This window comes from Malaclemys terrapin, chromosome 1, assembly GCF_027887155.1.
Source record: "Malaclemys terrapin pileata isolate rMalTer1 chromosome 1, rMalTer1.hap1, whole genome shotgun sequence".
NCBI lineage: Eukaryota > Metazoa > Chordata > Testudines > Emydidae > Malaclemys > Malaclemys terrapin.
The window spans coordinates 104,792,733-104,805,310 of record NC_071505.1 but is presented as its reverse complement, the minus strand read 5'-3'; the positions used below and the strand labels follow the sequence as shown (position 1 = coordinate 104,805,310).

The 12,578-nt window shown below is 42.8% G+C and overlaps 1 protein-coding gene across 5 annotated transcripts in view; it reads right to left on the bottom strand.

Moving 5' to 3' along the window:
* PTN (pleiotrophin) overlaps positions 1 to 12,578 on the bottom strand; it is a 109,529-nt gene that overhangs the window by 27,763 nt on the left and 69,188 nt on the right. For all 5 annotated transcript variants that reach the window (XM_054034147.1, XM_054034144.1, XM_054034134.1 and 2 more), the window contains one exon: positions 4,589 to 4,698. In XM_054034147.1, the coding sequence (XP_053890122.1) occupies positions 4,589 to 4,697 (109 nt within the window). In that variant the 5' untranslated portion in view covers position 4,698. The remainder of the gene's footprint in view (positions 1 to 4,588; positions 4,699 to 12,578) is intronic.

Sequence of the window (12,578 nt, the reverse complement as noted above, 5' to 3'; positions counted from 1 at the left end):
TTCTAGAGGCTGACTTCGAACTGACTCCAGACTAGGGTGGATCACTGAGGCCAGGACAATTTCCCAGTGGGTGTGATGCCACTGAGTCATTGCAGGCAAGATTCACCTCTCCAGAAAAGGGAGTCTTCTAGAACAATGGTTCTCAAACTTTTGTATTGGTGACCCCTTTCACATAGCAAGCCTTTTAGTGCGACCCCTCCTTATAAATTAAAAACACTTTTTAATATATTTAACACCATTTAAAATACCAGATGCAAAGCAGGGTTTGGGGTGGAGGCTGATGGCTCATGAGCCCCCCCCGACCCCTACGTAGTAACCTCGCGATGAGTGATGAGCTCCCAAAATCCTAATAACCAGTTCCCTATGGGGTCCTCGGCAGCACTTTGGCGGCGAGGGGGAGAGGGGCGGTCTTCACTCGCTCCGGGTTTTCGGCTGCATTTCAGCGGCGGGTCCTTTACCCGGAGCGAGTGAAAACACACACACACACACACACACACACACACACACACCCTGCCGCTGAAGTCCCAGTAAGGAACCGCGTGGTGAGTACAAGCCCCACGTGCTTGTCTCCCCCCCATCCGACCCCAACCCACTTCCTGCCCCCGACTGCCCCCCTCAGAACCCGCAACCCATCAACCCCCCCCGCTCCTTGTCCCCTGACCACCCCCACCCGAGACCTCCCACCCTAACTGCCCCCCAGGACCCCATCCCCTACCCAACTCTCCCTACTCCCTGTCCCCTGACTGCCCCGACCCCATCCACCACCACCCCAACAGACCCCCGGAACTCCCACGCCTACCCAACCCCCCCCCGTTCCCCATCCCCTGACTGCCCCCCCAGAACCTCCGCCCCCTCCAACCACTCCCTGCCCCTTATCCAACCCGTCCTCCCAGCCCCATGCTGCTCAAAGTGCCAGGAGCTGCCCAGAGCGCTGGTGCCGGTGGCGTAGCACGCTGGGGCTCTGCGAGAGGTGAGGGAGCGGGGGAGGGGCTGGGGGAGCCTCTTCAGCTGGGAGCTCAGGTGGGCCGGACAGGACGGTCCCGCGGTCCGGATGTGGCCCGCGGACCAGAGTTTGCCCACCCACCAGCCCCTTTAACAACCAGTTCTACACCGGCTTCTAAATTTAACAACCGGTTCTTGCGAATCGACTCCAGCTCACCACTGCTCGCGACCCCCGGAGGAGTCCCAACCCCCAGTTTGAGAACCCCTGTTCTAGAAGCTATCAGGGATCACTGATCTACGTACACACACACTCACAAAAGAGGATGTTCTGCCCCCTGCTGGTGGCATATCAACATTTTCAGATTAAATACCAAGTACCACCTGGGCCAGGAGTTTATGCATTAATATGGTGTTTCAAGGGGGATTTGGTGTATGCAGTGTTATTGAAGCCATGCTGGTTCCAGGATATTAGAGTGACAACGTGGGTGAGGTAATATCTTTTATTGGACCAACTTCTGTTAGTGAGAGATACACACTTTCCAGTTTACACAGCGCTCTTCTTCAGGTCTGGGAAATGTACTCAGAGGCACAGCTAAATACAAGGTGGAGCAGATTGTTTAGCATAAGTAATAAACACGTATTTCCAAGGACCATTCAGGGTGAAGTGGCCAGTTAACACCTCCCCAGTCATAGGTGGGAAATGAGGGGCAATAAATAAAAATAAAAATAAAAACAAGCTGGGGAGAGTGGGGCTTAGTGGATTATAGTTGTTATAAAAGGTCATAAATCCAGTGTCTCTATTTAGTCATGATTTTTAGTGTCTAACAAAGCTATGAATGTAAGCTCCCAGGCTCAACTTTTGAAGGTGTTGTGCAGGTTTCCTTTGTGGATAAGGACTGAGCGATTTGTGAAAAGTGTTCACCCACACTCAAAAGAACAGGTAATGGGGTACAGGCCTTTTATCTTTGTTGTATACTATACTTCATGAATTTTGGAGGCAGAGACATAAGCTAGCAGGGGAAGGATGTGTCAGTATATCTGAACATGGATACAAATTTCATTACTGATGGCTACCCTCCTACTTTTATAATGGCCCAAAACATATCCAAACACCTCCAAAAATAGGTGTTATAAAGATCCAGTGCACAAGAGTGCTGGTAAGAAACTGGTCCTCAATTCATGTTGCATGATCTTAGTCCACTGAGAGAATTAGCCCAACTGCCAACTCCTAGTATTCAAAAATCATGAGTCAGGCCTCAAAATATCATAAGATGTTTTAAATAATATATTTGAGCTCTTTTATTTGCCTTCCAGTTTTTGCACCTTTATGGTTCATATTTTCCATTATTTCGCCATATCTACAATGGCTAGAAATGTACTGTTTGTTTTGCAATGGAAGCTCAGATTCTGAAATATTCACAGGTCTCACAGCCGTAGGGCTTAAAGAAAAATGCCAAAAATCATGACTCTCATGATAAAAAGCAAAAGAGTTGGAAACATCCAGATTTGAAATCTAGGTCTGAGTTTTCCAGTTTAGGACTGTCTCTATTTAAAATGAGGACTGGGTCACTGCTGATCGAAAGCAGTTACACCAGATGTGTGTTTGTAAGGTTCTACGTGAAACAAAGTCTTAGTCCAATTCCTAATGGATGGATTTCCATGTCACATAGCCGGGATCTTTGTTGTTAGTATAATCAGAGTAGGTAAGGCATTCATGCGGTTTTAAACCAGACAGTCCTCTTTATGTGTGGCTTGTCCAAGTTGTCCCTCATCCAGTACTAAGACAAAACCAGACGTGATTTTATCCGGGATCAGACAGAGGATGCCATTTTGAAGAATGTCCCACTCTGCCCCTGCCAGAATGACCACACACACGCACCATGTGTGTGAGGTCATGCCAGCGTGGGCAGGGTCACATCAGCAGGGGCAGGCCCACGCCATTCCCAGAAGTGCCAGAATGTCTGATGTTCTGGGAATGTGAGAGTGGCCACTCTAATTCAGAGAGGCCAACAAAAGAACAAGGTGAGTGAACCACTCAACCCTACTGGGAACCTCTCCAGTAGCCCAAGAGAGCTTGAGTCCAGGGCAGTGCTGAGAAAGGCTGTACTGGTGCTGCCATGCCATACCTGTCCCTTGATTAAAAAGAGAACTTCAGTCTCCACAGTTGTCAAACTGGCAGCTTTCACAGAAACTAATTTCTGTACTCCCATTTAAGTGAAAACATGTCACTGCAGCAAATCCCCACTCTGTGTGTCAAAAAGTTAATGATTATCCTGAATTTCATAACAAAACTGAAAGACTTTGACATTCTTCTATCGGTGGAATCTACCTCAGGGAAAAGAGAGAGTGAATTAAGTCTTGGCATGCAATACCCCAGACATTCTGTACTAGGAAATAGTATGTAATACATAGAGTTCCTAATGTACCTTAATCCAAATGCCACTCTGTTCAGCTATTCCATTTCTGGGCACCACACACAGTTCTCTCAGCCTACTATATTCCTGACCTGCAGCATCCCTGCTTTTCCAGTCCTGGTCCCTGCCCCAGTCCAACCACACACACAGTTCCCCAACTGTACTTCAGTCCAGCTTTGCAGTGACTCCTGCTATTCATTTTAGTTCTGGGTCCCCCACATTACAGAAATGTATCTCAGTCCTCATATGCAGCATCCTGTTATTCCAGACTCAATCTCACACTCACAAATCACCAATGGATTTCAGACTTAATCTGTAATAATCCCTGCTTTCTAAATCTTGTGTCTTCATGGACATTCCTGGCAATACACCTCAGTCTTGAGCTGCTGAATTCCTTGCTATTCTAGACCTACCCATCTATACAGTTCTGCCAATGAACCTTAACAGCAATGTGCATTATCCCCCCCTAACACTGGCTCTTTCATGAGCACAGTCGGTCACTTTTGTCAAAAAGTGCGCAGGTTTACAATACGGACATATGTCCTCAGGCTAGGTGACAGAAATTCTGAAGCAAGAAAAAGGCCAACATAAAATAAGAGGCAAATCCAAAAATCCATTCCAGATGGGCACCAAATCCAGGTTAGATTCTCTTTTTTGTTTTTCAATCTTTGTATCAAAAGGAAATGAATAATTCAGGAAATCTTCTCCCTAATTATTGCTAAGGTCTTGTTCTGTTGGCAAATATTTTTTTCAGTCATGGATGGATCTGTAACTCGGGTTTGTGCCAGTCGGGTTTGGACTCTGAGGTGGGATGGAATGTCACACCTATCCAATGGAGAAGAAGCAAATGGTACTCAAGAAACCCCCTCACATTAACAAATTATTTTCTTTTAATTAGTTGATGGGGAGAAACAAGTCCATGCATCCCAAATGTAAAATACAGAGGAAAAAAAGTATGTGAAACATACTGATAAATACAGTAAGACATTTTGGCCTAAATCCTCAAATATATTTAGGCATCTAATTCCCATTGAATTCCAAAATAGATTTTAGTGGGCATTTGATTCCTAAATACCTTTGAGGATCTAGGCCTTAGACACTAGGAGCTTGATCCTAACCCCACCGACGTCAATAGCAAAACTATCATTGACTTCAGTAGTGTAAGATCTGGTCCTAGGCCCTCTCTGCTATCTCCCACCCCCATATCTACTGCACAATTGATTACATTGTACCTGGTTTTTCTTTTTTGCCAGCCTCAGTAGTACTCATGGCTGCCAGAATGAAAATGAACGCCAAGAGGGCGGCTGTGAACATTTGGTGCTGTTGTTGTTGCTGCTGCATTCTGGAAAAAAAAGAAGTATGGTCAGATTCGGGAAGGGTACATAGGGAAAGGTATGTCAGACTCCTTGAGAGAAAAACTCCAATCAAACATTCTAATAGAGGGGTACTACCAAATGGTGAGACTATGCATTTCTGTGCAGCTATACTTAGGGACAAGAGGAGCTCAAACAGATAAAGCATAGGATTAACAGTTGGCCAAATGTGTACAGAGTTTTCCACTTCCTGCACAGAAGACAAAGTCTTCAAATCTTCTTTATAGCTGAAATACCCTATTTACCATTTTCATCCCAAATCCACTGCATTCCCAATGCAGCACTTCTGTTTTACCATGTAGTGTAGATGTATATGAAATGTAGTTGTAGCTGTGTCATTCCCAGGATATGAGAGAGACAAGGTGGGTGAGGTAACATATTTTATTGGATCGACTTCTGTTGGTGAAAGAGACCTGAAGAAGAGCTCGGTGTGGCTCAAAAGCTTGTCTCTCTCACCAACAGAAGTTGGTCCAATAAAAGAGATTAGCTCACCCACCTTGTCTCTCATAGATAATACAGTAATTATTTTATAATTGCCCAAGTGGCAGAAATTTGGGAGAAATTATAGACTAATGATTAAAGTAGGACACAGAGTAAGGATTCCTGGATTCTATTCTCAGATCGGTAACAAATTCATAATGCAATATTGAGCAAATTACTTAACGTGTGCCTCAATTTACCCATCTATAAAAGGAGGACAATGCTACCTAACTGTCTAGCCAAGGTTCAAGAGGGTGTTTGAACATATAAATTATGTCAAAGTGCTTTAGGTTTCTTTGATGAAGATTATATAGATGAAAAGTGATATATGAATCATCATTGACCATACCTCGTTAGAGCTCCCAGGTCATACTTACACTTTTCCTTCTCCTCAAATTAATATCTATGTATAAAATAGGTTGAACTAACATGCCCAGAATGGGCAAAGCACAAACAGAAAGTGTTTTCCCGTGGATTAGACCACACAACTAGCCATGCTAAGTGATGCTCAGCTCTGGACTTGAGGGGCAAAATACAAATATGAATAAAAATGTATTTGCTCAGTGGTGAAATCTCACTTCCTAGCCACCCAGCTGAATCACTGCACAACAACCAGGACTGGTTGACTGTGCAGGTCTGATGTTCCAAACAAAGCTTCTGCAAAGCTTTTCAGGCAAGAGCCATTTCCTCTTTCACCCTGCCTTGCTGTGTTTTGTGCTGCAGTTTAGGCATTTGTTGCCTAGGAGGAAGTGACTAAAAGGTCCAGCTACCAAGATAGCCTTAAAATGCAACCAAATTTATATTACAAATAGAGTTGCATGAAATTTGGGGGATAAATCATTTATTCACTGAAAAATGCAGTTTCAGGTTGACAAACTATTCGTGAATTTGGGTTGAATTCAGCAAAATGCTTCAACTGGAAAAAAATGGGGGGGATTCAAAAAAGTCAAAATGTTTCATTTTGACATTTTCACCATGAAACGTTTTGGCTTTTTGTTTCAAAATGACATTGCATTTCAAAATGTACTCAGTATTTTTTACTCCCTTAAAAAAAAAAAAAAAAAATCTAACTGTTTCATTTCAGGTAAAACAAAATGTTTCTTTCAACCCAAAATGTTTTTTTTTTTTCATTTTGTTTCAGTAAGAAGAAACAAAAAAATATTCTTTTAAGTCAACATGAAATGAAATTTGTTTCTGTTTCCCAAAAAACTGAGTCAGGTAAATCATTTCTGTGATAAGGATAAAAAAAAATTCAGTAGAAAACAGGGGTTTTGACTAAATGAACAATTTCATGGAAAGTGTCTGCCTCCATGAAAATTTTTGATTTTTCCATCTGAAAACTGACTCTTTTTAGTTTCAGAAGTTATCAGGCAACATTGTTTACGTTTTTGGGTTTGGAGGGATTATCTTCTTTTAAATGAAACATCAACATATTCCAAGGGAGACAAATTTTGATCTAGCAATGAATTAGTGATCTATTAGTGTCAATCCAGTTCTTGATGGAGTGGTGTCCCTAACACAAACACCAACAAGACAGGTGGCACTAATGGGTGCCCTTGATACCTTGTGGCATTTTCAGCAGAGTAGCCAAGGAATAAATGGGCATGGAAGCTGAATTACCTCTACATAGTCCTTACAGTTCAAGACTGAAGCACATTAGTAGCGGGGCATGTAATATGTGGGGAACGCTCACACTGTGGCTGCCTGTGCGCAGTCTGTTGTCCAGATATATAGAGAATTTCCCTCTCTGGGCTAACAATCTGGCAGCATTCATGAGTACTGCTTTCATTTGGGGCCTTTCACCTGTAAAGACTCGCACTGACTTCAGCGAGCACTGAATCCAGCCCTTAAAGCGTTTTTAAATTGAAGAATACAAATAGTGACCTGATTTTCTGCAGCCATCCTCTATTCCTACTGTAGAATTCTATAGGATAGGTCAAAACCCTATAGCAAGGCAATCATTCTCTATTCCGTTATATAGGTTGTTAGAGTAATCTCCATAAACTCAACCCTATTAAAGAACCCTAACGGGTTCATTTATACTACTGTAAATTCTTATGTTCCCCATTCCAAAAGACAACAATAAATAACAAACAATAGAAGTTTACACTTGAGAGAGGGGTCTAGGTCTCCAAGTAGTATCTGTAAGCTTCAGTTTAGAAGCTATACTATTTCTGGCAGTAAATATAGTAAAACAAAATATAGGCAAACTGGAATGCATTGGAAATCTATTCAATAACCAAAGTCACAGCAGGTGATTTATTTTTAAATACGTTTGGAGTCTGAAATTCTTTCTCTACAAACTGAAACCCCACAGAGGCTTGATGCAGAGGACGTGCCTGGTACCTCAAATCTGTCCGTGACAGCACAGGACCAACTTGGAAGTTTGTCCAAGCTGCTGAAGCAAAGTCTGAACCTGAAGGCATACATTTGCTTGTAGAAAAGGCTGGCAACCTGATACCGACAGTTCCTCCTCAATGATATGCAACAGATGGGAATAATGTGCCATAATGCACAATGCTTTTCATTGCATCACACAAATATCTGTAATCTGATGTCACTGGTTGCAACTACAAAGTTACAGAAGCTCTGTTGTACTCTATAGGCTGGCAGGGATAATGCTACAAACAGGCTATAGGCATCACAGTATCCCCTGTCTGGAGGAGCTGGTACCAGATGTAAAAGTTTCTCAGGAAGGTGGGAAATCCCAAACCAGGCTGCAACCATCTGTTGTCAAAAGCATACATGGGTATTTTCATACTAACTCCTTCAATTTTTCTTGCAACTATTAAATCTGTCTTGGGGTAGGGGGTTGTTTCCTAAACAAAAAAGGAGGGGGTTGATAGTAAAAATGACTTATTTTGAAAATAACATTTCTTGAAAAAATTGTTTTTTTTTTTTTTTTTTTTTTTTTTTTCAAAAAAAAATGTGACTTTTTCATAGAATACCAGGGTTGGAAGGGACCTCATCTAGTCCAACCCCCTGCTCAAAGCAGGACCAATCCCCAGACAGATTTTTGCCCCAGATCCCTAAATGGCTCCCTTGAGGATTGAACTCACAACCCTGGGTTTAGCAGGCCAATGCTCAAACCACTGAACTATCTCTCCCCCCTTTGATACTTTTGATAATGTTTCCAAATAAATTTTTGATTTAAAGATACTGCCAAAAAATGTCGCAATTAACCATTTCGAACCTTGTAAAATAGAAAGAACTTTGATAGTTATGAAATCTTTCACACATTTTTTATTTTTCTTTTTATTTCAACCAACTCTCATAAATAGGGCTAAATGTGCTGAAGGAAAAGCATTTTGTAGAACCCTGTGTGAAAGCAGGAACAGCACCCCCTGAATGATTGGCAGCCACATTCACAACCAGAAAGATGCAGAAAGATGCAGACAAAATGGGAGAAAGAAAAAGACTTTGGAAAAAGGTGGTTTTAAGAAGGGACGAGATGAAGCAGTGAATGCATGAGAGAAACAGATAAAAGGAGAAAGCAATTAGGACAGTTTAAATGGTGAGTTGGACTGAGATTGATAAAAGGAATAGAAAGCATAAGACAGAAAAATCACAGACACGGCTAAAAGACAAAGAAAGGAGTAAAATAAACTGAGAGGAGAAACAAATAACTAATTAGAGTTAGTAAGAGCGAGAGAGTGCAGTGAAAACATGAAGTGGATAATGAGAAGAGAGATGCAGCTTTGCTGAAGTTCATTGTAGCAAGTGTCTTCTCCTGAGGAAGATGAGGTACGTGAATTACTGTGATGTAATGGTTCATTTCACAATCAACTCTGGTGGGGAGAGAAAAGTAAAAGCAAAACAGAAAAGTGGGTGGCAATCAGAAGATGGATCCCATTTCATGAGTTCAGCCCCATATCAGGTGGTCAGAAAATAAGAAAGCCAGCCAGAGATTCTGCAGTTTCTTAAAGGCCTTCTGGTTCTGGGTGCACCCCAGCCACCTCCTTTACCAACTCCAGTTAGTCCCCAACCCATTTTTACTATCACACTTGTCTCCCCTGACTTTCTTCACCATCTTGGCACATTGCCGCCTGTGATGGGCACAGCCCACACTAGTTCAAGCAGGGGAGGGGCCTGCAGCGGCCTGCTCACCCCAAATGTGCATGGCCTGCCAGTTAGAGGGAGTGTTTGCACCCAGGCCCATCAGAGCGTATAGTTAAGCAGGAAGAGTTAGCCTGGGGTTGGTCACAGGAAAAGTATCCTGGGAGAAGTGGCTTAATCTGACTGGAAAGACAGAAAAGCAGAAAGGTTGTATAAGCACCCAAGGGACAAATGGGAAGCCAAAGGACTGATGAAAGAACCTTGAGAAGAACAGAAAGAAGTGGTCAAGGCAAAAAGAACTGAAGGGGTTCAGTGCTTGGACCAGACACTCACTTAATTTTCAGGGCCAGAACTCCCTGGAGATGGTGGGCAAGAGCTGCTCTTCAATGCCACCATATCAAGATGGAAGCCTTACTCCCCCTTACCCCCAAAATAACTCCCATTTACCATCTCACTCCCATTCCCCCACCCGTCCTCCCTTTACTTTCTCACTCCATGTCCACGGGTCTTTATTGCTCGGAGACAATTCAGGATGTAAACTGTGATATGGTGTCACCACAGAGGAGAACAAGTGCCATACTGCACCCCTTTAACAAGCATCGCAAGTGTGACCCCAGCAAGAATTGCATGTGCAAAGGAAGGATATTGGACAAATCTGTTTTTGAATCCCCCAGTATTCACCCTTCCTGTGGTATCGGTTCTATCTCGTGAGACAATCCTGCAATTCTGAAACATTGATTTATGACACAGTGGTGTCCAACTTCTTCAGTCCAAGAGTTGAACAGAGGTCAAGGGGTCACAATCAATACTTTGGTGCAGATTCTCTGTCTTGTTCTGTTCAGGTGGCATAAAGGGAGGGGAAACCATACATGCCTCCCCTGAGGGAGGCTGCACCTGGTGTGAGGGAGACCCTACCAGGGCTGGATGTAGGGGCAAGCAACCACTTGGGGTGCCAGGCTTGGGGGGTGCCAGGCTTGGGGGGTGCCAGGCTTGGGGTGCTGTAAGGTATTCAAAAGTTTAACAAATGAAGTGGGGCACCAAAGACGCTCCTCACCTGGGGCACCATTTGGTCTAGGGCTGGCCCTGGTCCCTAGCATGCATAAAGTCATTATAGTCAGCACCTACACCTCCATCCCACTAGCCTTGATGCAGGGACATGTCAAGAGCAGGAAAGGGGAATGGCTACAGAGTGCTATGTTACAGCTTTCCCCACCCAGTCTATAGTCCTTCAAGGACTACTGCCAGCTGGCGCAAGTCAGAGCTCCCTCAGGTTGCTCTAACCTGCACTAAGGTAGAGATTCAGGGAGCTTTAAACAGTGGTTATTATCAATTTCTCTTACTCCCCCCCCCCCCCCCCCCACACACACACACACACCTCTCCTGGGCTGTTCTGGGTGGACGTGTGCAGGGAAGGTGAACCATTCTTTGCTAGGCACTAGTCCCCTAGGCTCTGACAGAGCCAGCTGAGCTCCTGTCCTACTCTTTCTTGGGCTCCCACAGCCTTGCAGATAAGAGGCAATGGAGCAGCTAGAGCTACTCTCCTATGATGCAGCAGGCAATCACCAGGGGAGCTGCTGAGCAGCTGACAGCAGCTGCCCAGAGCTCAGACTAGAACAGCTTCTGGGTCTGCTGGGGAATGGTGAGAGGCAGTGCCCCCTGGTGACAATGCTGATTCAAACACTTCCATTTTCAAATCCAAGGTTGCAGTTTAGGGAACACATTTTCAATTTGCAATCAAATACACATTTGCTTCTTAATGCAATCACCTTGGAGGGCCACAATTTAGAGACCTGAGGCCAGCAGGCTGAACAACACTGATATAAAATGAACAAGGGAACTGAGAACTACGTGACAAGGAGAACCTAGGAAAAAAGTGATTAATATGAAAAGAAAAGAAAAGAAAAGAAAAGAAAAGAAAAGAAAAGGATCAAATTTCCTTAAATAATACCCAATTAACATGCCCAATCTGGCTTTGTTCAAGTAAATAAACCAGAGTAATTAGTTTAGTTGTGGATCACAGTTCTCCTTGCCTATGATATTTGCATAGTTGATTGCATGTTTGCCTTCAGAATCAAGCTAAAGCATGTAGATATGCAGCAGACATTAACACTTCCAGTTCCTTGGGCATAATTCATAGTTTGGGTTGATAATAGGGTCCATGATTGCATGCATTCTACCATTCAATGTACATCATACTTTGGGCTGACATAAAACTCAAAACTATAGCTAGTTCAACAATTTTCAACGGAACAATTTTCCATCAGAAAATGCTGTTTCATCAAAATTGAAATGTTTTGAGGGAATGCATTGATTTTGACAATGTTTTCAATGGAGAAATTTTCAAAACACTTCATTTCAATAAGGTTGGAATATTTTGTTTTGAACTAGTTCAACAAAAACTTGAAACTGCATTTCCTTACCATGGGTGTGTTGCTTTATGAGAGTTCTAGTTTGGGCCTCGATTGTTTCTGTGGGCTCCCTGGAGGACTGCATCTCCCACATGCATTGCAAGACACAGTGGACAAAACTGCATGTGGATTCAATGGCTGGACTACATCCCCCATGATACACACGGAGTCCTGACTCCCCTGCTGCACACATATCAACCAACACACAGGCCAGCTAAGACAGAACATGAACTGCAATTTATCAAGAGGACCTGCTTTCTCCTGCCCCAGTAGATCACAAGCATGAGGAGATGGGGCTCCATCCATTTGTGGCATTCTCCTGCCTACTCAGGTTTTCCATTCACTCATATCAATGTCACCGTTTTTCCTCTTTCCCATTCCCTGGAAGGCATCATCAGCTCTAATGATATTATGTTGTCTATGTTGTTGGAAATAAATATTAACTTTCTAGTGGGGCAGATGATTCTCAAAGTGACCCTGAACTAGAGTTGGTCACACCAGGGAAAAAATCATGAAAAGTTTTTCGCTTTCAAAGTTGTTCCATTTTGTGAGTTCAAAATAGATGCATTTTTGTTTATTTTTCAAAAATGTTCATGAAATCATTCATTTGATTTTTTTTAAATCAAAAATAGCTAGTGAAACCAGGTACTGGAAATTTTATTTAACAAAATACTCATTTAATGAAAAATATGGTTTTCAATTAATGAAAAAAATTGTTAGAAACAAAGAGTCTCCTGAGAAACAAAAATTCTGAAAAAGTCAATTCTTTTTTTATGAAAATGTTCATTTTTTTAAAGGAAAACTTTTCATTCAGAAAATTCAAATCAGCTTTACTGTAAATAAAATGAAAGTTGTAATAAGCAATTGCCCTTTGCTATGCTCAGTGGGGCACTTTTATTTGAAAC